Source organism: Zea mays, chromosome 1 (assembly GCF_902167145.1).
Source record: "Zea mays cultivar B73 chromosome 1, Zm-B73-REFERENCE-NAM-5.0, whole genome shotgun sequence".
In the NCBI taxonomy this organism is placed as follows: Eukaryota; Viridiplantae; Streptophyta; class Magnoliopsida; order Poales; family Poaceae; genus Zea; species Zea mays.
In genome coordinates this window covers 63731482-63753840 of record NC_050096.1, presented here as the reverse complement: position 1 = coordinate 63753840, position 22359 = coordinate 63731482, and the positions used below count along the sequence as shown (strand labels likewise).

General features: G+C 47.2%; 1 protein-coding gene across 6 annotated transcripts in view; it reads right to left on the bottom strand.

Moving 5' to 3' along the window:
* LOC103635345 (uncharacterized) overlaps positions 1-22111 on the bottom strand; it is a 38113-nt gene extending 16002 nt beyond the window's left edge. The window contains exons 1-9 of one of the 6 annotated variants that reach the window (XM_035963923.1): positions 21705-22111; positions 21468-21552; positions 20571-20640; positions 20038-20135; positions 19770-19846; positions 18288-18320; positions 17720-17778; positions 10451-10532; positions 9672-9834 (exon numbers count right to left, since the gene is read on the bottom strand). In XM_035963923.1, coding sequence (XP_035819816.1) covers positions 9672-9834; positions 10451-10512 — 225 coding nt within the window. In that variant the 5' untranslated portion in view covers positions 10513-10532; positions 17720-17778; positions 18288-18320; ... (3 more) ...; positions 21468-21552; positions 21705-22111. Of the gene's footprint in view, positions 1-9671; positions 9835-10450; positions 10533-17719; positions 17779-18196; positions 18321-19769; positions 19893-20037; positions 20136-20570; positions 20641-21467; positions 21553-21704 lie in introns of those variants that run through there. The other 5 variants (XM_035963904.1, XM_035963914.1, XM_035963909.1 and 2 more) reach the window with 5 other exon arrangements.
* Between the last annotated feature and the right edge of the window lie 248 nt (positions 22112-22359).

Below are 22359 nucleotides of genomic sequence, written 5' to 3'. Positions count from 1 at the left end.
GCGCGGCCACGTCGATCATGCCTGCGTCATGCGCCCCGTCGACCACGCCTGCGCCACGCGCGGCCCCGTCGACCATGCCTGCGCCACGCGCGGCCCCGTCGATCCTGCCTGCGCCACGCGCGGCCCCGTCGACCCCGGCTCGCTTCGCCAACCCCGCACTCGTCTACCATCGCCGTGGCCACGCCACTACCTCGGCGCCTCCCGACTCGGGCCCGTCGACGAGCGCGGCTCGTTTCGCCGACCCCGCCGTCGTCTATCACCGCCGCGAGCCGGCCACACCCGCCGCTCTCGACGTCCCGGCGGTTCGCTCCGAGTCGTCCGTTTACCACCCGGTCGCCATCCACCGCGACCCCGGGCACGTCCACCCGATGGTGACTCGGCGCGCCGCCGGCGTTCTCCGCCCCGTCGACCGGCTGATCCTGGCGGCTGCTACGTCTAGCACTCCACCCGACGCTTCCCCGGTGCCCTCCTCCGTTCGCACTGCCCTCGCCGACCCACATTGGCGTCGTGCTATGGAGGAGGAGTACGCGGCCCTCTTGGCCAACCACACCTGGGACCTGGTGCCGCGTCCACCAGGCACCAACGTGGTCACCGGCAAGTGGCTATTTCGCCACAAGCTGACCTCGGACGGCTCCCTCGACCGCTACAAGGCCCGTTGGGTCCTTCGGGGCTTCACCCAGCGCCCCGGAGTGGACTACGACGAGACCTTCAGCCCTGTCGTCAAGTTCGCCACTGTTCGCGCCGTCCTCTCCCTCGCCCTCTCCCGCGACTGGGCGATCCATCAGCTCGACGTCAAGAATGCCTTCCTCCATGGCACTCTGACGGAGACTGTCTACTGCAGCCAGCCCACCGGTTTCGTCGACGCTGCCCGTCCGGATCTGGTTTGCCGGCTGAATCGGTCCCTGTACGGCCTCAAGCAGGCACCACGGGCTTGGTACAGTCGCTTCGCCTCCTACCTGGCCTCCATCGGCTTCGTCGAGGCCAAGTCGGACACGTCCCTGTTCATCTACCGGCGCGGCGACGACACCGTCTACCTCCTGCTCTACGTCGACGACATTGTGCTCACGGCATCCACCGCCGACCTTCTACACCGCACGATCGTCGCCCTTCAGCGGGAGTTCGCGATGAAGGACCTGGGGCCCCTACACCACTTCCTCGGCATCACCGCCGAACGTCGGCCTCAGGGTCTCTTCCTCCACCAGCGCCAGTACGCCATCGACATCCTGGAGCGGGCTGGCATGTCTGACTGCAAGCCCTGCTCCACGCCTGTCGACACTCAGGCGAAGCTCTCTGAGGACGACGGGCCTCCGGTCACCGACGCGACGTCATACCGGAGCCTCACCGGCGCGCTCCAGTACCTCACGTTCTCCAGGCCAGACATTGCTTACGCCGTCCAGCAGGTGTGCCTACATATGCACACTCCGCGGGAGCCCCATCTCACTGCGCTCAAGCGGATTCTGCGCTACCTCCGCGGCTCCCTCGACTACGGCCTCCTACTCCGCCCCTCCCCGACGTCGGAGCTCGTGGTCTACACCGACGCTGACTGGGCTGGCTGTCCCGACACGCGCCGGTCCACCTCCGGCTACGCCGTGTTCCTGGGCGCCAACCTCGTCTCTTGGGCCGCCAAGAGGCAGCCCGTCGTCTCTCGCTCCAGCGCTGAGGCCGAGTACCGTGCCGTGGCCAACGGTGTGGCAGAGGCCTCCTGGCTGCGCCAGCTCCTCCACGAGCTCCACAGTCCCCTTCAGCGCGCCACTCTCGTCTACTGCGACAACGTCAGTGCGGTCTACCTCTCCACCAACCCCGTGCAGCATCAGCGCACGAAGCACGTAGAGATCGACCTGCACTTCGTCCGCGAGCGTGTCGCTGCCGGTGACGTTCGGGTTCTCAGCGTCCCCACCACGCTGCAATTCGCCGACATCTTCACCAAGGGACTACCGTCGAGTGTATTCTTAGACTTTCGATCCAGTCTCAACATCTGTACAGGGTAGAGTTGTGACTGCGGGGGGGTGTAAGAATACCCGTCTAGGGTTTGGGGTCTTCCCAGTGTATTGACCATCTCACCCCTCTGTAATGGGCCTGGCCCAGTTTACTCAGCCTATTAATATATCACCCAAACCCCTGTTAGGGTTAGGGATCACATTCCAACAGGTTGGCCTCGCTTGACCGTTGCTGGACTGCAGACCGCCTTGCACACAGGGGCATGGATCATCCAGCGTGCTGCCCTCTTTGTGATCAGGAGGGCGAAAATGTTCAAGATCTCTTGGTTGGATGTGTCTTTGCGAGGCAAGTCTGGTTCAAGGTGCTTTCTTTGTTGGGATTGCAGCAGCTCACACCTAGCAGCTCACACCTGAGCCCGAATCTCTAGTTTTCCAAGAATGGTGGAGTTTGACTGTTCCTAAAGTTCCAAAGGAGTTTAGAGGTCTAAATTCGGTGATTGCATTAGTTGCCTAGTGGTTGTGGAAGCATCACAATGCCTGTGTCTTCGAGGGGGCTCGTCTTGCGACCACAACATCCTCACGTGCATGAAGGAGGATGTGGGGCTGTGGTGCTTAGCTGGGGCATCAGGGCTTAGAAGGATTTGGCCTTAAACTGTTGATGGGTCGGGTTATGTTTGATGTCATGTAATTGTGGATTATAACCTTTCGCCTCTTAAGGGGGTTTGTACTGACCTATTAGGGGTCTTTTTTTCATTTTTTAGGGGGAAAAGGTTGTAAGGGAAACCCCTACAGCGCGCTTTTATTAAAACTTTAAAAAAAGAGATTACAGGCGAAAACAAAGAAAACAGAGAAGAAGCTATCGAGAATTTAGCCAAAACAACACTCTAGATTTAAGAGGGGTTAAATCTCAGCATTTGCAACTTCAACATATCGTTGAAGCAGTGTTGCCAAGAAGAAAAAGGAGCCTCGTTCCTGAAGATGAAGTCATTCCTCTGCTTCCACATGCCCCATACCACCAGGGCCAGATTTTCCATGAAAAAGCTATGACCAAAGGTGTCCTTGGCAGCTTCTATCATCGAGAAGTCAAGATCATAATTTCAATGAAAACCCACATAATTCCAGCATTCTGTACTGAAAAGACAGCAAAACAGCAGATGATAAGTCGTCTCCTCACAATGCAGGTCACACAGAGTGCAGTCAAAGTTACTATCAGGTGCCAGGAAACCCTTTCTTCTGAGGATGTTCTTTGAGTTAATTCTATCTCTGAAGACCGATGAGATCTCATTGTTATCTCATCTTAAGTCGGAAGGAGCAATATGACGCTTCCTCTCCCGCCCCTTGATCTTCCCCCTCCTCCCGACGCCTCGTTCCCTCCCTCCACTAGCCTCTCGCCGGCACTTATTCCAAGTCCGGCGACCACTCCCCTACCTTCCGCAACGTCGGAGGCTTCACTCATTGGCATTCAGCTTGGTGGAAGACCGAAAGCGCAGCGTTGGCGAGAAGACGACGAGGTCGGTTCCTCGTCTGTCGCGTCTCTGGTCCAGGACGGCGCGGTTAGGAAATCCTATAGGAGGCCCTGATTTTATCAAAGCCTTTCCAAGGACGATGATGGATGGGTGAGGGTGGTTCGTCGTCGGGCTCGTGGTTTGGTCCTCCATCACTCGAAATCCTTGAAGCCCCCTCTCAGACCAGTCCCAGTTGATTTGCGCGAGAGATGCTTCAATTGCTTCTCATCTGAGCACCGTGCGGCGGAGTGTCGTAATCGTGTGCGGTGCTTCCTCTGCCGGCTGTCGGGGCACCGTGTGTACGTGTGCCCGCGCCGGCATGCAGCCCCATCCCTCCCAAGGCGCAACTTGGTGTGGCGGCATGTGTCTAAGGAGACATCGGAGGCGGCAAATTCGTGACTGGTCATGGCTGGCGGTTCGGTGGCTGGGAATGGTCCTGCCGCTGGTGATGGCACGAAGAAACGCACTCGTCGTGGACAGAGGAAGCGGAAGGCTGCGTCGGGAAGCCGGTTGGGCGACGCGCCTATCGGTGGCTCCACACTGCTGGCGCCTGTGGTGGCTCCTCCTACCTTCGACCTGGCCAGGCCGGTGTGTTTTATCGGGCGTTGTGGGAGGATTGATCGGGCTGAGGTGGAGCTCCGTCGTACACTGATCGTCGGTGTTATCGGACAGGAAGGCTCTGGCTGCGCCGCGGAGGTCCGTGATGCGATCGCCTCGAGGTTTTGCCTTGAGGCGGATACGCTCCGCCTACGTCATGTTGCGCCAAATTCCTTCCTCGTCTTCTTCCCCTCCGTGAGCTTGGTTGATCGCGTGGTCGACAGGGGGCAGTCGCTTCATGTCCCTCCCCTCAGGCTACATGTTAGAAGGTGGTCTCATCAAGCTTTTGCATCTGGAAGTGGCCAGTCGCTTGTGCCCCTTGACATTGAACTCTGTGGAATCCATGCTCGTCTCTGGGGGATTGAGACTGCGGAGGCTCTGGTTGGTGCTTACTGTTTGATTCATGGTCTGCTATCATATTCAGTCAGTGGAGATGATTTATCTGTCCTCAGATTGAGGGTCTGGTGCCGTTCGCCAGAACATCTGCCGGCGGTTTTGGACCTCCATGCTGAGGAGTCGGCAGTCATTGGTGAGGATGGGAATTGGCTTCCTCGCACATTGGTGTTCCCTGTTTCGGAGTTGGTTCTTCGTTCGGGCAGAGTTCCAGGTTTGGGGTTAGATAATCCTTCGCCATCTCCATTGGACTTTGCCGACAAAGACAGGGATCATGATCAACATGAACGACGACCAAGGCAGCTGGATCACCCAACATCCTCCACTCGGGCTTCGGTGCATTTGCGGTTGGACCCACGCATTCAGTCGGAGCCGTCGCATGATGGACAGGTGGATGTCATTCCTCTCCAGTTTGTTCATGTTGTAGAATTGGTGGCACCCATGTCTCCATATCTTGTGGAGGTTGGACCAATTGATGCCTCGGCTATCCCAGTAACTTCGATTGAGGAGCTGGAGGCGCCTGGACACCCACCCGACTTGGCCTTGGGTCTAACAGTGGATTTGGGTGAGAACTTCCAGTGTGACGTCTCGTTGCCAGGTGATTTATTTCCTTCTAAGCTAAGTTCTGGAGATCTTGTAGCAGTGGTTCAGGAGGCTGTTTTGGAGGATGTTATCTCAACAGGGCAGAATGGTTCCGGAAACTGCATGGTCAGGGATTCTTCTTCTCAATTGGAGGCTGGTGTTATTTCTAATGTCTGCTCTGTCAAGCCGAGGAAACACTGATCGTGTCAGTCCTCGGGGGCGGACAGATGGAAGGCTAAGCTGCCTGTTTTCAAAGTCTATTCCAGGAGACGGATGACCCCAGTTCAGCTTGTCCAGGACGACCTTCTGTTGCGATCGGTTGTTGAATTGGATCCACCTTTGCAAGAGTCCAAGATTGGGGTTTCAAGACCAACTGATGGCCTGTTACCCCCCCCCCTCGGTGTACCAAAAGAAGGAAAAAGACAATGCCAAGTAATTTTCGACCAAGGCGAAGTAGGAGAGTGGCCAAATTCCCTCTGGAGTTGAGTTCCAGTTCGGCTGCTCATGCGTGCCGACATCCGGGATTTTGTGATGATAATAAGAATATATCCTTCAAGGATGCCAGCAATTATGCAAAATTATTTGATACTGGGCTTTCTAATGAGCATATCGCTGCTTTGGCGCTTTGTTTGGTTGGGAGGTGCCTCAAGATGGGCATGTTTAGATGTTGGTCTGTGAGGCAGTGATGGTAGTCTTCGTTTGTTTTTATGGAGTATAGTTGTTTTCTAATATGGAATGTGAGGGGTCTCAATGATCGTGCCAAGAGGGATTCGGTTAAAACTCTGGTTCTTGATATCAAACCTTCCATTGTCTCCAGGAGATCAAATTATGTTCCATCTCTGATTTTGATATTCTGTCTATTCTTAGGGCTGGATTTAGTAATTTTGTTTATAGCTCATCTCAGGGGACTAGAGGAGGGGTGTTAATTGCTTGGTGTGATGGGTCTTTTGTCTCTGTGGATTCTGTTGTGAAGAACTTCTCTGTCTCAGTCCAGTTTCAGGAGGAGTCTGGTTCTTGCTGGTGGTTCACATGTGTTTATGGACCTCATCAGGACAACCTTAAACAAGCTTTTCTCCATGAATTAAGATTGGTCAGGGAGGAGTGTGCGGGGCCATGGATCTTGTGTGGTGATTTTAACCTGATTTACAGAGAGGAGGATAAGAATATTTCCAACATAAACAGGACAATGTTGGGTAATTTCAGAGGTCTTGTTAATTCCTTGGAGCTAAAGGAGATTCCTTTGATTGGTAGAAGGTTTACTTGATCGAATCAGAGGGATGAGCCTACCCTTGTGAAATTGGATCATGTTTTCTGCACTACAGGTTGGGAAGATTCTTTTCCTGATTGTTCTCTTCACAGTAACGCTACCTCAGTTTCATATCACTGTCCCAGTGTCCCCTAACTCTTAAAGTCAGAGAGGTGTGCTTGGGTAAGCGACGGTTTCATTTCGAGAGTTTTGGGCCTAAGATCCCTGGGTTTTTGGATGTGGTGGCTGCATCGTGGAATCAGCCATTACAGGATTCTTGCCCTATGGAGAAGATATCATTGAAGTTAAAAAGATTAGCTAAGTGTTTGCAATCCTGGGGGCATAAAGAAGTGGGCAATGTGAATGTCCAGTTGGGTCGTGCTCGTGAGGTACTGCATTAGATTGGAGATGGCGCAAGATAGCAGAATTTTGTCCAGGGAGGAAATTTGGTTATTGAGACAGCTAAAACAACATTGCTTGGTCCTGGCTTCTTTGCAAAGGACAGTTGCATGTCTAAGGTCACGTATTCAATTTTTAAAAGAAGGTCATGCCAATACTCAATTCTTCCACCGACAGGCTTGTTACCGTAAGAAGCGGAATTTTATTTCAAAGCTAGAGGAAGATGGAAGGGTGATTACAAATCATGATGACATACAGGAAGTCCTGGATGGTTTCTTTTCCAACCTATTGGGTGCTGATTTTCAGAGGCGTTTTACTATTGAACTATCAAGCTGTCATAGGGATGTTGTGGATCTTAGTGCGCTAGATAGTCCTTTCTTGGAGAAGGAGGTAAGGGATACTGTTGCAGGCCTCCCTTCTGATAAAGCTCCTGGGCCTGATGGGTTTACGGGGAGGTTTTACAAGACATGTTGGAACATTATTAAAGATGATCTGTTGGCTGCTCTGAATTCTTAGCATCAAGTAAATGCTCAAAAATTGGGTTGCTGAATTTGGCCTATCTTATCCTTCTCCCAAAGAGGTTGGATGCTATGTCGGCGAGTGATTATAGGCCTATTAGCCTAATCCATAGTTTTGCTAAGTTGGTCACCAAGCTTCTTGCCAACAGGTTGGGTCCTCATCTTCATGAGATGGCTGCAGCCAATCAGAGCACTTTTGTGAGAGGGAGATCAATTCATGACAACTTTATGTTGGCCCAACAGTCAATTAAGTCTCTTCACAAGAGAAAGGTCGCTAGTTTGTTCTTAAAATTGGATATCTCCAGGGCTTTCGATTCAGTGTCTTGGGCTTTTATTATTGAAATTCTTTCTCATCTTGGTTTTGGACCTATTTGGCGTAATTTGATTTCCTCTCTGTTTTTCACGTCTTCTAAGCAAGTGCTTCTAAATGGTTCTCCTGGTAATCGTATTGCACATCGGAGAGGTCTTCGTCAGGGAGACCATCTATCTCCTATGTTGTTTGTGCATGTCATGGATGTTTTTTCTCGAACACGCAGGAGAGTTGTGTATCATTATATTAAAAGTAGAAAGAAACAAGGTCCAAAATAGACCGGAGTACAAGTGACGCCTTACGGCGGTCTAAACGTAACATACATAAACTGATTCATGTATAAAGCTCTAATCCACAACTGAGAGGGAGATAGCAAGGGAGGACAACCCCTTGGCCCCAGCAATCTCCCACAGACGGCGCTCGTCCCCAACTTGAATTAAGAAATTAGCAATATTAGGGGAAAGGCCATCAAAGATGCATTTGTTTCTATGATTCCATAAGACCCAAGCACCTAGCATAGTAAGGGAGTTTAGGCCATCTCTGAAAGGACCCTGAATAGCTTCATTTGCTTCATGCCACCACTCCATGAAATTTATATTCGATGGTTGCGGTGCCAAAACATGCAGCCTGAATTGCCTAAGCAGGAGGAACCAACATTCTCTAGAGAAGACACAAGTCACAAGTAGATGGTCTATTGTCTCCCTTTCCTGATCACAAAGAGGACATCTTTCCGGATGATCCAGACCTCGCTTTTCAAGTCTATCTGTCGTCCAACATTTCTTATGAGCCACCAACCACAAGAAGAAACGACATTTGGGCGGAGCAAAATTTCTAAATCCTCTCATAAGGCTCGAACTCCACTGAACAAGGAAGAGCACCTCATAAGCAGCTTTAGCCGAATATTTGCCATTAGCAGCCAGCCGAAAAATATGCGTGTCCTCTTTATCAAGGCAAAGATCAACTTGGGCCACCATATCCCAAAGGCGCAGAAAGTCTGCAAGAGCTCCAACAGATAAACTCCCATTAATATCATTAATCCATAAATTATCTCTGATCACCTCCTGAACTGTCCTTTTGTTAATCAGCTTCTTATGAATGGTCTCTAAAAGGCGAGGAGCAATATCCACTACTCGTTGCCCTCCCAGCCATCGAGAAGAGGGTAGAGGCCCCATTTCCGATCTCAGAATACATGGCCATTTTTAAAAACTCTCGGATTTTCCTTGGGATATGAAGGGGCAGGGATGACCAGGGCCGACATGGCTCAGTTTTTTGCAGCCAAACCAACGCATTTTTAGAGCAGCAGGTGAGCTGGGTTGGGCTCTAAAAAATCCATGACCAGCAGGTCACCTAATCAGGTCGTTGGACCTAATCGCCTGCAGGTGACCGACAAGGCCGATTAATCGCAATAAATCGCGATTAATCGGATGATTTGAAAACCATGGGCTTTAGGGACCTTGTTCTAAAACATAGTTCAAAGAATAAACGCATGGTGCTGGTGCCATGCCAGTCATAACACACCGCAAAATTATTTTCAATGCAGTATTCTGGTAGACAACATATAACCATCTGGTGAAATAAAATAAAGTACAACCATAGACTTCATTATTATCCAATATAGTATGTTTTTCTTTGAAGAAACAGCCAAAGATAACCAAGGGATGTCATTAAAACACAGCAGTCTGTAATTCTATATCAAAAGCATAAGAGATGAATGAATATGAGGGTGTGTTTGGTTTGGCTTTTGCCCCCTAAAAGCCAAACCAAAAAAACCGATCCAGGAAGCAGATTTTTCTTCAAAAGTCGGCTTTCTCACAGTGTAAACTTGAAAGCACCCCTGAACCTGCTTTTAGCGGCTTTCGGATAGAACTCGGGGTGGTAATGGATCATGGCCCTAATACTTGCTTCACAAACCAACAAGGCCCTTAATTTTGTTAGTTCAAAATTATATTGTTTTATGATCCGGCCCTAACTTGATCCGATCCTTAAATTTGCTAGGCTAAATTAAATGGCCCGTTACCACCCCTGGATAGAACTGTGCAAATATATATAGAAGAACTTTTAGCGGCTTCCACTTAATGGTTTTTACCTTTTTTATAGTTCACAGCCCACAACAGTTTTTTTTCACAGCCCAACCAAACAGACCGAAGATGGCTAAAAAATGGGGAAAATTAGTTATGATTTTACCTGGATAAACTGAACCAATTCAATGTAAAAATGAACTTCTTCAAGGCCTTCAAGCTCTGGCATTAGTGAGGACTTCGTCAAATAAGTATTGCTAACAAAAACAATTGCCTTTTCCTTGCGAGCCATTGTTCCAATGCCCATTTCAAGCCCTTTAGGTACCTGACTAGAACAGTAACAAGGATATTGCAGCAAACAGTGATTTGGGGGGGGGCGGGGGGCAGGAATCAAGCATAGAATTATATTACAACCAAGAACATAGCACTATAGATTATTCCACTGAATTTAATGCTAGATGGCACAAAGTTCATGTATATGAAAGGAAAACCTGCAAGCCCAACAGACATCATCCAATGTGCTATAAGCAAGCTAGTAAATTTCCGTATTACTGTAAAGTACTCCAAAATGGATAATATAATATTATACTCACCCTGTTCCAAAATGTAGGTTGTTTTAGTTTTTCCCTAAGCCAAAATTTTCTTTTAGCTTCCATAATCCTCCAAGAAATATATCTTGATAGTACATTTGTTTAGTATTTAGATGTCAATATGTAGTTATTTTTATAAACCTGGTCAAAATTAAAAGAGTTCAAGATAGGACAAAACAGAAACGATCTATATACATCGAAAATTCGAAACGGAGGAAGTAACTCATATGATGAGCACAATATGTTCTCAAGATGTTCAGTGTTTTACACAAGTTTAGATTGAAACATTATGTATCTTTGTACTGCTACGAAGCAGATATCCTATGGTTCTATTCATACAACAAGAATCACTGACCTCAGATTTACCAATAGTAAAGAAATATGCCTCTTCTTTACTTGGAATAATTTCTTTTCCATCTGCTGTTCTTACAGTTATCCTGGACATGTTAGTTCAGATAATATTCAGGCAGCTGAAGAAATATTGTAATCATAGATTATATGTATGAAGTCATTAGTCTTGCATAACTATTTAAACAGAAATGGCAATTGCAGCATAGAATGAAGATAAGAATGCAGTAAAGTACAGGAAGACTAACATCTATATTGGTTTATTCGCGAACAAGCCCTGGTCTAACTGGTTAGGTGGTGTAGCAAACTCTTAGGTTTTGTGTTCAATTCATGGTAGAAGAGAATTTTCAGACCTGCGTTAAAAAATCCCCTCACTATGTCTCACCTGCTTTCGGTCTACGGAAACTTTGTGCGCCACTCTCTGGCCTGGGGAGTGTTGCGAGTGGGCTTAGCCAACCCGTTAGTGATGGGGCCCCCTAGGGTTCGAGGGTTTTCTCAACCGGAAGTTGTGGTTCTGGACTTCTAATATAATTGTCGTTGGGGGAGGCTTAACCCCCTTCAGTCGAGTTTTTTTAGGCCCTGTTTGGCACAACTTATTTCACATCTTCTTTACAGATTTAAGCATAAGCTATACCAAACAGAGCACTTTTGCAGCAACTTATCAGTTCAGTTGTTTTTCAGAGTGAACTAAAAGCAGAAGCTGCTTTTCACCAGCTTATCGGATAAGTTGCTTTTCCAACAAGAAGCAGTTGTGCCAAACATGGTCCTATACTGGTTTATTCAAATATTTTAATTTCCAGTAATGCTCATACTAGCAAACTGTTGAAGTCCACCAGTATATTACTAATTTACTATATTAGTCACAGTGTAAAGCCCTAAAATTGGTATAAAAAAATTAATAAATGCATATATTGATATAATAATGTTTTAGGGATTTTTGAAACCTTTGAATATTATTGGAATTCACATGCTTTTGAATGTCCAATTGAATAAAATTAAGCTAGCCAAATAACAAAATAAATAGATATAAGATTATGCACCTCATGATGGAGTTCTTGTATTTTTACCTGTGTACTCAAAACTTTGAGACAAGTTTAAGTTTGAAAAGTAGAATTTATAACACCCAAAATTTTATATTGAGATTTAGAAGAGATTCAAAAAATCTAAAATCTATTTTAAAAACTCAAGTAAGAAATAATAGAATGACATATATTTTGTTTGTTTGAGCATATTATTCTTTCACGAGTTATCAATGGAGCCGTATTTGTCTAAATGAATAAAAGGACTAAAATATATAGGTATATAACTCTACGTTGTATGTTGAGATTCTCTTTGATTGTGCATTTTAATTAAACTTGGAATTCAAACTTTATTAGAATTCGATTTGAAATTCGAAATTTGAAAATAAAAGAAAAGAGCTAAACCCCGCCTGGGCTGGCTTCTCCACTGCTTGGCCCACGTGACATAAACCCAACCGCATAGCCACACTAGTTTTGCCTCAATTATTTATTCATCTTGCCGCAACATAAGTCATCCTGACATAAGCAATGATGTCATCTAGCTAGCTCTCCCACGAATCGCTGGTATGGATCCGACTAGCATTTGTGCACTGAGCCGTGTCGCTGCAAAACGGGCCCCCTGGCCAGTGCCTCAGTGAACCTATTCGTGCCTGGTTTCGTTGATAGGTGGAATCAACCGCACGCCGTGATAGCTGCTGGCCTAAAATCGCGGGCGAACGAAACAGAACTCCGCTGGTTACACTAACTCGGCGCGGGTGCTTCACCAAACCGCCGCGGAACTCGCGACTCGCTCTAGCTCGGACTTTGGGCGCCACCTGAGCATATAACCAGACCTTTCTTCCCCCCACACAAGCCAGCGAACCTAACAGAAAAAGAAGAAAGCGGGCCACCGCGAGCTTGCTCGGGTCAGGTCACCTGAGTCCTGCGTCGTGTGGGGAGGAACCATCATTGGCGTCGTGGAAGATCTGAAGACCCACTGCGGCCGACTCTCCAACCCGCGCTCCAGGACTGCCGGAATTCTTCGCCGACGCACCACTACTGCTCACCACCGCGGCCGGGTGCTGCTGCATCTACAGCTTCGGTGAGAAGTTCCCCATGGTGATTGTCTTAATCCCTAATTCGTGTAGAGCACTTCGGACGTGAGTTTGGCGCTCGGTTGTGCGGGTAGATTAGCCTCTGCAATGGCGCGCCGCCGCGCCCCGCTCTGCTCCAGTGGTTGTTGCGCCGTCGGAAGGAAGATGAAGTCGCGGCCGCTGGATCCATAGCAGACGGCTGGGATCGCTCCTGGCATACGAGTTCGGCCGTGGGAGTGATGATGCGCGTGAGTCATCGGATCAACCACCAGTGGATGAGATTAGATCCTTACGTACCCCTTCGCGCGTTGTATTGTGACCATTGGATTCGATCTGAACGGCTCTGGTTGCCCGCACATTATAACAGTCATGATCTTTTTCTAAAAGAACCCTCGCCCTTTTGACTTATCAACCCGCCATCCCTTTCCATGTTAAGTAATTCGGTATAGGCCCCTGGTTTTTATAAAGTGCACCCTGCGCTTTCCGAAAATTGTGTCCGCAGCCCAGGTGTTGAATAAAAGGGATAAAATAATTCAGGAAATGATTTTTGGTTTAAAAATAAATCAAGAAACTTGTTTAATTCGTATTAAATCCATTTTAACTCCAAATTAATTCATTTCAGTTGCATTAGACTTGTAATAATATTGTTTATCATCCAGTAACTTTATTTTGTTATGAAACCTAAGCTGAAATTTTGTATTTAATTTCTTTTGTACACCACTATTAAATCTTTAGAAATTTGTAACTCAATAACCGTAACCCCTTTTTGATCCATTCTAGTTGCATTAGTCTTACAATAATATTTATTATCATCTGGCAACTTTGTTTTGTCATGAAATATAGGTTAAAATGTTGCACTTAGGCTATTCTATATTTAACCACGTGGATCTTCGGAAAACCATAACTTCATAACCGTAACCCCGAATTTAGCAGTTCTCGATCCCACGATCTCATAACGACGCGTAGATTATTAATACGCAATTTATTCTTATGTACGGTGTGATGTTAATTTTGCATATACCATGTTTGTCTGTATTGCTACGACTAGCAGTGAGGTCACGAGTCACCTGAAGATCATCCTGGTACCTGGAATCTCAAGTCCCAGGCAAGTTGTGCCCTTGATCACTTCTTTTTACCCAGCCATGTTCTGATTAATCATAATGATCTGCATAGGTTAATTTTGATGGGACCTAATAGGTTACCCTAGTTTGTCTATCTTTATACCTTGTTTACCACTGAACTTTTGGATAGTACTTGCTAGTGCTTTATGTGGTTTTGGGTATGAAGATACATTATTCATGATCACATTTTTATTATCTGTTTATTATTACTGTTCATGATAAGATCATTATGGTAATTGGAACATGGAGAACCACCCGGGAAAACAGTGCTACCACAAGGGTTTAATGGGACGCCCTTGGCCGATTAATTAGAAAAGCTAGTGGAAGACTACCTTACCCGAAAGGGGCAAGGGCAGTAGGGGAGTGGTCAGTGTAGGGAGGCCCTCGGGAGGATTTTGCTGCGATGGCGGTGCTGCAAGGGATTCCTGCATTGGAGCTTCCTATAAACTGTAGCGGGTTTTCTGAAGCTAGTGGAACTTTGTAAAGGCCTCGTAGTGTTACCCTGCCTCGCCTCCTCGGTAGAGGTGTATGGGAAGTCGCGATCCCTTGGCAGATGGGTAACATGACTTGTGGGTAAAGATGCGCAACCTCTGCAGAGTGTAAAACTGGTATACTAGTCGTGCTCACGGTCATGAGCAGCTCGGACCCTCACATGATTAAATTATGGAACTTAAACTCAATTTGTCATATGCATTGCATCGCAGGTGAGGTTGTTACTTCTGTTCTACTATTTAATTGGGTTGGTATTTACTTATACTTAGTAATTGCTAATAAAATTTTGACCAACTTTAAAAGCAATGCTCAGCTCTAACCATCCTCTTTGGTAAGCCTTACACTTCACATGAACTCCCACCTTTGGCGAGTTCATTCACATTATTCCCCACAACTTGTTGAGCGATGAACGTATGTGAGCTCACTCTTGCTGTCTCACACCCCCCCACAGGTCAAGAACAGGTAACGCAGGATGAGGCCCATGGAGGATGCTGTGACGAGTTCGTGAGAGGTCTAGGTCGTCGTCTCCCAGTCAACTTTGGGTTGCTGGACCGTTGTCTCCTTATAATGTAATATTTATTTATTTTGTATAGAACTCCTGTTATGTAGTAAAGATGTGACATTCGATCATGTGCCACTATGCATCATATGTGTGAGACTTGGTCCCAGCACACCTGGTGTTTATGTTCGCCCCGGGTCTTGGTGTCCCCGAAACCCGGGTGTGACACACAGGTACGGATGCAGCATGTGTATGTGTACCTATTTGTCGTTCTAGGACTTCATTAGTTTAGTTCATTTGCATCCTCTTCTTTTTGCTTTGAGGATCCATATTAGTTCAATTGGATGAGTTTTGAATTGACCCAATTCATTCAAAGAAAGAAAAACTTGAATCCTAGTTACATGACCTTAAAAGCATTTTATGCAGGCTGCTGAAACAACAAATGTAACTCAACATTAATCGCCCTAGTTAACTTTCCATTCAAATTAATCATTAGATGTTTGTATCATCAAATGTACTAATCTATGTCAATCTGCCAGTAATAGACAATATGGGCAATCATGTTGACTGTTTCTAAGCACAGAGATTAAATGGCTAACACAACTCAATCAGCCAACACATTGGTGATTAGTGGTAGACTGTGTTGTATGCATGGTTTTTAAAGCGGTAAGGCGGTCCAAGGCGTTGGACCACCGCCTGGACACCTAGGCGGCGCCTAGGCGAGGTAGGTGGGCAAGGCGCCTAGGCGTTAGACCACCGCCCGGACACCTAGGCGACGCCTTAAGAACAGAGGTTGTATGTGTTCCGGTCCAAGGCCCAGCCCATATAGAGCCTGCTAGGATTAAGAGGGTATATATTATAACCCTACACTATTGAATGTATCGGGATACTCCTTTATAACATGGTATCTAGTCATCTATCCTAACCTCCTCCCCCTCTCTCCTCCTGGCCGCCGCTGCCCCCATGGCAGGCGCACCCCTCCCCCTCAGGTACCCCTCTTCCTTCCACCATCGGTGTGCTCCCTCCTCCACCGTCGGCTTTGTCTGGCTGTCGGGCGTAGCCACGCCGTGGTCTGCCCCTGCCCTCCACTCCACTGCCAACGCTGGTGGGGGTGCTAAGACTGGCTAGGCCGCTGCCCGCCCCCACCCTCTCCTTTAAGGTCGGCGCTCGCAGGGCACCAGACCTGGGAGTGCCGCCACTCGCTCTTTCTCCTAGTGGTCTGGGTCCTGGTGGCCTCATTCCTGCTAGCCTGGTTGCCCCAGCCGCCGCCTTCTCTGGCCTTGGACTGGACGACCCTAGCATACCCTCCCATCTAGCCTCTCGGTCATGGATCCACCGATGTCCATCTCTACGGTTCCGCGACGGTTGAACCTCTTCCACATGACGCAATTGCTGCCCATTCTACACTTGTTCTCGCCCTTGCGGCTACCAAGGCTATTGTAGCAGCCACTCAAGAGCGCATGCGCGTCACGACCCTCATTTGGCAACAGAAATGTATCGTTGTGGATGCTCTCGCTCGTCAGCTTGTAGAGGCTGAGGGCCATCTTGGCAGCCCTTCCCGTCTTGATCCATCCCCAACTTCCCCAGTGGTTGAGACTCCCTCGGCATCCGAGGCTCCCATCATCATCAACCTACATGACCAGGCGGCGAGTCTCCCGCCACGTCGTCTTCGACAAAACAAATTTCCCCTTCTCTTCACCTCCCTCCAGCTCCACCACCGAGCTGGACTTCCTCCTTGAGACTAACCCCATGGCTCCCTCTAGACAACCACCTCTTCCAATTTCCCCTGCAGGTTCGCCTCCACCAGTTTCGCATGTGGCCCCCGTGCCCTCCACCACGCCACATGTGGCTCCGGTGTCGCCGGCCGCCCGAATGCACCCCATGTTGTGCCCCAACCCCTAGTGCCACTGGGTACGACCCCGTTGTCCCCTCCTGTGCCACCCGCGGCTCCATCGTCCCCCTTGCGCCACATACAACCCCCTTCTTTTATGTTAAAAAAAAACTCGACCGAGGAGGGAAAGACCGTCCTCCCAGTATTATGTTAAGAAGAGATCGAAACGATGGTCACGATCGAGAAAATCCTCGAACCCTGGCCCCCCATCACTAACGGGCCGGCGTCAATCGTCCACTCTGCAACGGCCCAACCAAAGGGTGGCGCATAGGACCTCGTAACCCGAGAGTGGATGGGACACAACGCCCCTCTAGTATTTTGATAACATTGTGCTCACTGCTTCTACTTTAGCCCTCTTGCATCTGATGATTACAACCCTTCAACACAAGTATGTGATGAAGGATCTAGGCCCACTTCATCATTTTTTGGGTATTGCTGTCGAGCATCACTCAACTGGCTTGTTTCTTCAGTAGCGTGAGTACACATCACATTTCTTGCAATGTGTTGGCATGCTGTACTGCAAACCGTGTGTGCTCCGGTAGACACCCAAGCCAAGGTCTCCGGTGATGGCCCTTTGGTCAGTGATTCGACTGCCTACTGAGCAGTGTTTAAAAGGCGGCGCCTAGGGGTCCAGGCGCCAAAAAAGTGCAAGGTGTCGCCTAGTTTCAGACGACCTCAAAATTTGCTAACATCTTTTTTCTCGAAAAGTGCAGGAGAACTGCGCCCCATCATATTAAGAAGGAGATAAAGGTCTAAGAAGACCAGGTACAACAAGATAAAATTTGCTAACATCTTGATCAAGAGACTTCCCTCGGTGTTCTTGGAGTTTCAGTCCAGTCTCAACGTCCACCGTGGCTAGAGTTTTGATTGTGTGTGGGAGGGGGGTAGACTGTGTTGTATGTGTTGTGGGCCTCAGGCCCAGCCTATATAGAGCTTGCCAGTGTTCTTAAGGCGTCCAGGCGCCCGGCAAAACTGGTCGCCTTGCTCGCCATACCCGCCTAGGAGTCGCCTAGGCGCTAAGGCGGTTGGCTGGTGCACTTGCTCGCCTAGGCGCCTTAAGAACACTGGAGCTTGCTAGGGTTAAGAGTGTATATATTGTAACCCTACACAATTGAATGTATCGAAATACTCCTAACAATTAGATGAATATTTTTTTACAAATTTGAATTGTAAGTATTTACCGTGCTGTTATTTCATATGGCTCTCTAGGTGTTTCCCATCCCTTGCCTTCTTCAACTATCTGCCGCATTCAAAGGAAAAAGTTTGTCACATAGCTGAAGCATCCAGCCTCACATACTAGACCACTTATTGAACAAACAAACAAAAAAGAAATTTACAATGCCAGTTCAAAACAGAACCAGTAGTGTTTAAAGAAACATAGACTATGCAGGATTCCTTTAGCAGTACTCCATTTCAAATTGCAAACCATTCTGGCTTTTCTAGGTACATAGCTTTTGCTATGCTCCTAGATATATGATATGTGTAGATATATAGTAATGTATCTAGGAGTGACAATAGGCTCTAAATTTTAGACTCTAAGATTTAAGGATCGGATCGAATTAGGATCGGACCCTATTTGGATTGCGGTCCATTACCACCCCTAAATGTATCAAGAAAATCCACAATAACTTACAGTTTGGGATGGAAAGAGTACTAACTTTATGAAACATAAGAAATAACTAACAGGTGCTCCACGAAAATGGAGGGGGGAAAGCATTTTTGCTGCAATGATATAGGAAAGTTGTTCACCTTCTTTACCACCCCCAAATCCTCTGCCACAACCTGACAAAGAAAATAAGCAGAGTAATTTACCAAAAGTAGCAAATATAAATTTGACTGATAGTTCTTTAAACTTCATGTTGTACATCAGCTATGGAATCAAGAAATCATCAAGATGGTGGCAGGAGAGAAGATGTGTTTCTTAGTTATGACAACAACCTTGGCCTTAAGGGAATCAATTACCAGAGTTGCACTAAAAATGCATGTTTTCATGGTAAAGTAAACCTCAACAACATGCATATTGGATGTCATATTATCAAGGGAAATTAGAAAACCAAATCATTACTATTGATAAACAGTTATGGTTTCTTATGTGATCAATATAGTTGTGTGTACTACTTAATGGGACATTAAAAAAGCGTACCCAGTGCCGTAGGCTTCCCGCACTGTGTGGGGTCTGGGGAAGGGTATCTTTAAGCGCCAAGCCTTACCCGCATAATATGCAGAGGCTGGGGCTCGAACCCGGGACCTTCTGGTTACAGACGGTAGGCTCTACCGCTGCACCAGGCCCGCCCTTCTTAATGGGACATTGATAGAAAAAAACTACTCCCTCCATCCCATAAAACAGGGCGCATAATTTTTTGGATTTTATCCTAAAAAACAAGGTGTAGTAGTATTTGTATCCCATTGTAGACGCATGTACCCTTCTCCCTAGACGTATATGACGCATGATTCCTTGCACCCATGTGCATGCCAGTTTCCTTGTGTGGTTGTGTGATTAATTTCCTATCTTGCTTATGCATGTTTCCTTTTGTGCTCAAGTGAATACGTCATGCACGATTCCTTCCCACCCATGCATGCTTCGTTTCCAGGTATGCCTACTTGGATGTGCTTTTTTATGGGCAAAAATGATGTCAGTATCCTAACCTGCATGCAGCAACGCGCGGAACCAAATTTGTTTATGTCCAAACATTGTACCCGCCTGGACATTAGGAGGGATAAACAAATCCTTTCTCTGTCCTTTGCATGTGCAAGAAACAATTACATGCATGCCCAGCAGCCGAGTACGACGGGATCCAAAATTTTCTCCTTGCATGCACCCAATCAAGCATATTGCCCGCTAAGCAATTAAGGCCATAGCATGTATGGTACGTACTACAACCAGGGGCAGGGGAGGAAACAAAGGTAGCTTTTACAACTGCACTAATATTCGTGAAAAAATATATGCGCCTGCTTTCTGGGTTGGGGGGAGTATATACTAAATTAGTAAGACATAAAACACAAAATGATACAGCACACAAACAACCACATTGGATATCCTACTACCTTGTCCACTGTCTTGTATTGACACTTTGACAGTATTACTTTTTGTATATAGCATAATGTTTTTGTAATCAATCCATGCTATAGATAAAATTGTTAAAATAGACATGTAAACTGTTTGCCAGTTCTCTGAAAGTAATGAAATATATATCTGAAGTCATACTCAAGTCACCATTTAATGAGATTAACCTTGGCTTTAAAGAAATCCAACATTTCAATCTCAAATTGAAGTTCATCATCTTTCGGGAAGCCATCTGGAGCTGCAACTGGACAATCAACCTCAGCGTAGTGAATTTTAGGCTGCATTTTGAACTGGAAAAGAAAATGTAAGACAAAGAAAAAGAGACAAAAATGACTAAATAAGTAAATAATATGCACATGTATTATTGTTGACATTTGCATTTTCGAATTCCTGCATTCTACATGAAACTGAGTAGTGTCTTCGTATTAGAAATACCATAGCAATTTCACCCTTCAGCATTGTTGGGAAGCCTTCAGCAAAGCCTAGGATCATCTTGCTCTTCCCTAAAACAAATCTGAGTGGGATTCCTTTACCTGTAAATTATAACAAGAATCAATAATTGAATTGAGTAGTAATATAGATGGGAGAACCATTTGGGGTGCAAAATTCACGTGACAGTTTGTTGTGAGAAACAAATATTACATAAAACTATAAAAGATTCAGATAAAAAGGCATTACAAAAAAGACATAGTAATCTATTACATTGTTCCAGAGGATGTAAGGAAGCACAGCACAGAACAAGTGTTTTCCAAATCGCACACATATGTGCCAACAAAACATGCAAAACACGATGCTTGCAACATAAAATTAGACTGTGAGTTGTGAAATGCAACCAGGGAACCACATCTCAGAACAGAGGGGGAAACCATAGTATAATAATTAATATGAAAACAGGATATGGAAGCAACAATATTTGAAGATACTGCAGTATATATAGTGGTCAAATGTGCTCAGAAATATTGCAACACCTCCGTGCTCCCTTCTTGTAGAATTGACAATAATACCATCCATCGTCCGAGTAGTGCAATGAAGTATAACCTGCACAAATATTACAACGAGAATTATTTAATTTGACCACCTAAAATTCCTTATGCCTACAGTAACAAAAACAGGACTATGTGAAAGCCATTATAAGGGTCTGCAAAAAGTGCAGTCATCAACAATGAAAACTGCCTAGTCCTGAAAAAAAAACTATGCTATGTAGGCTGTACAAACAATCCAACAGATGAGTTTCATTTAAGACTGTGTCCAGCATTTCACTTATGTAGTCACCCAAAACACTTTTTGCACTGTAGACTACACTATTTACAGATTGGAGTTTGAATATGGGTATGAGGATGATTAAGCTGCTGGAGATAGCCTAGTCATTAGGATAACTTCTGTCAATGGGCATTTACAGGACATAGTAGAAAATGACAGCTTGTGGTGGATCTCGGCATTACACCAAAAACTTGCACAAGCAATAGGGTCATTCTGTGCATGGTTTTTAAAGCGGTAAGGCGGTCCAAGGCGTTGGAGCACCGCCTGGACGCCTAGGCGGCGCCTAGGCGACGCCTAGGCGAGGTAGGCGGGCAAGGCGCCTAGGCGTTACACCACCGCCCGGACGCCTAGGCGACGCCTTAAGAACAGAGATTCTGTGTAAGAATCAATAGTCAATTGCACAAATTGTTGGGTGATTTACTCAATTACTCCATCAAGTATAACTAAAGTTCCAAACATCTTTGGTCATCAACATTACACCATGCTCGGCTGCAGAGAGAATCACACGTTACAGTTTGTAGGTACTACACGTTCCTGTGTGTATGCATTTCCACAATTTCATCGTGTGATATACGAAGGGGGAGAAGGCAGGCAGTCGTTGCAACCTGATCGCCCTCTGCAGGGGTGGCATCACCACTCCCAGACCGTATGATGCCCTTCATCAAGCTCCCAGGTGTAAGCTTCTTCCTCCTGCAGTGCCAACAGAAACATGGCATGATGAGTTGATCACAAGCAAGGAGAAGCAGTCCAACGAACGAATGGAATGCCTGAACTGCGAAATTCCACAAACGAACTTCGACCCTGTATGCTTCGGAATCCCGAGGGGGCGAACTGGGACTGACCTCTTCTCGGCCTCCTCCTCGGCGGGCGACTTCTTCTTCGCGGGCGGCGGGAGTTCGCCGCCGTTGTCGCCAACTTCGTGAGCCATGGCAGAAGCTAGCGACCGGGCAGGTGCTCACCGGCCGCCGCGTCGGAACAGGGGAGGGAGAGGTAGGGCAAGGGAACACTTCGCTAATCAAGGCCGATGTGGCGCTGTCCGTGCGCGTCTGCGCGAGCGCAACTGCGCATTGGCCGGGAGGCGGAGCAGTTTCGGTAGCAGCAGCCAGCAACGCCTGGGAGTTGGAAGGAGCGGGTGGATGGGAATGGGATGGTGGACTCGCCGGTGGCCGGCGGAGAGTCCAACGAAGCATCGCTCGCTGTCGCTGCTTTACCTTCCTTTGACTTGGGTCTCGTGCTTCAATGGGCCCTGACTCCAGTGGGCTGCGGGCTGCCCTGTCCCCAAGCCGTTACCCTCAGATGGGCCGTTGCACGTCTCGCTCAGGCTTATATCTAGAGGGCAATGGGTACCCGCGACCCGATACCCGATGAGTATTTATTTTATTAGAGTATGTATGAGGGCTAAATATTCTACCCGTGGGTCTGTTATTGGACAAAAATCTTCACCCAATGGGTAAACGGGTATTAGAACGTTCCGCCTTCACCCATACCCATTAACCC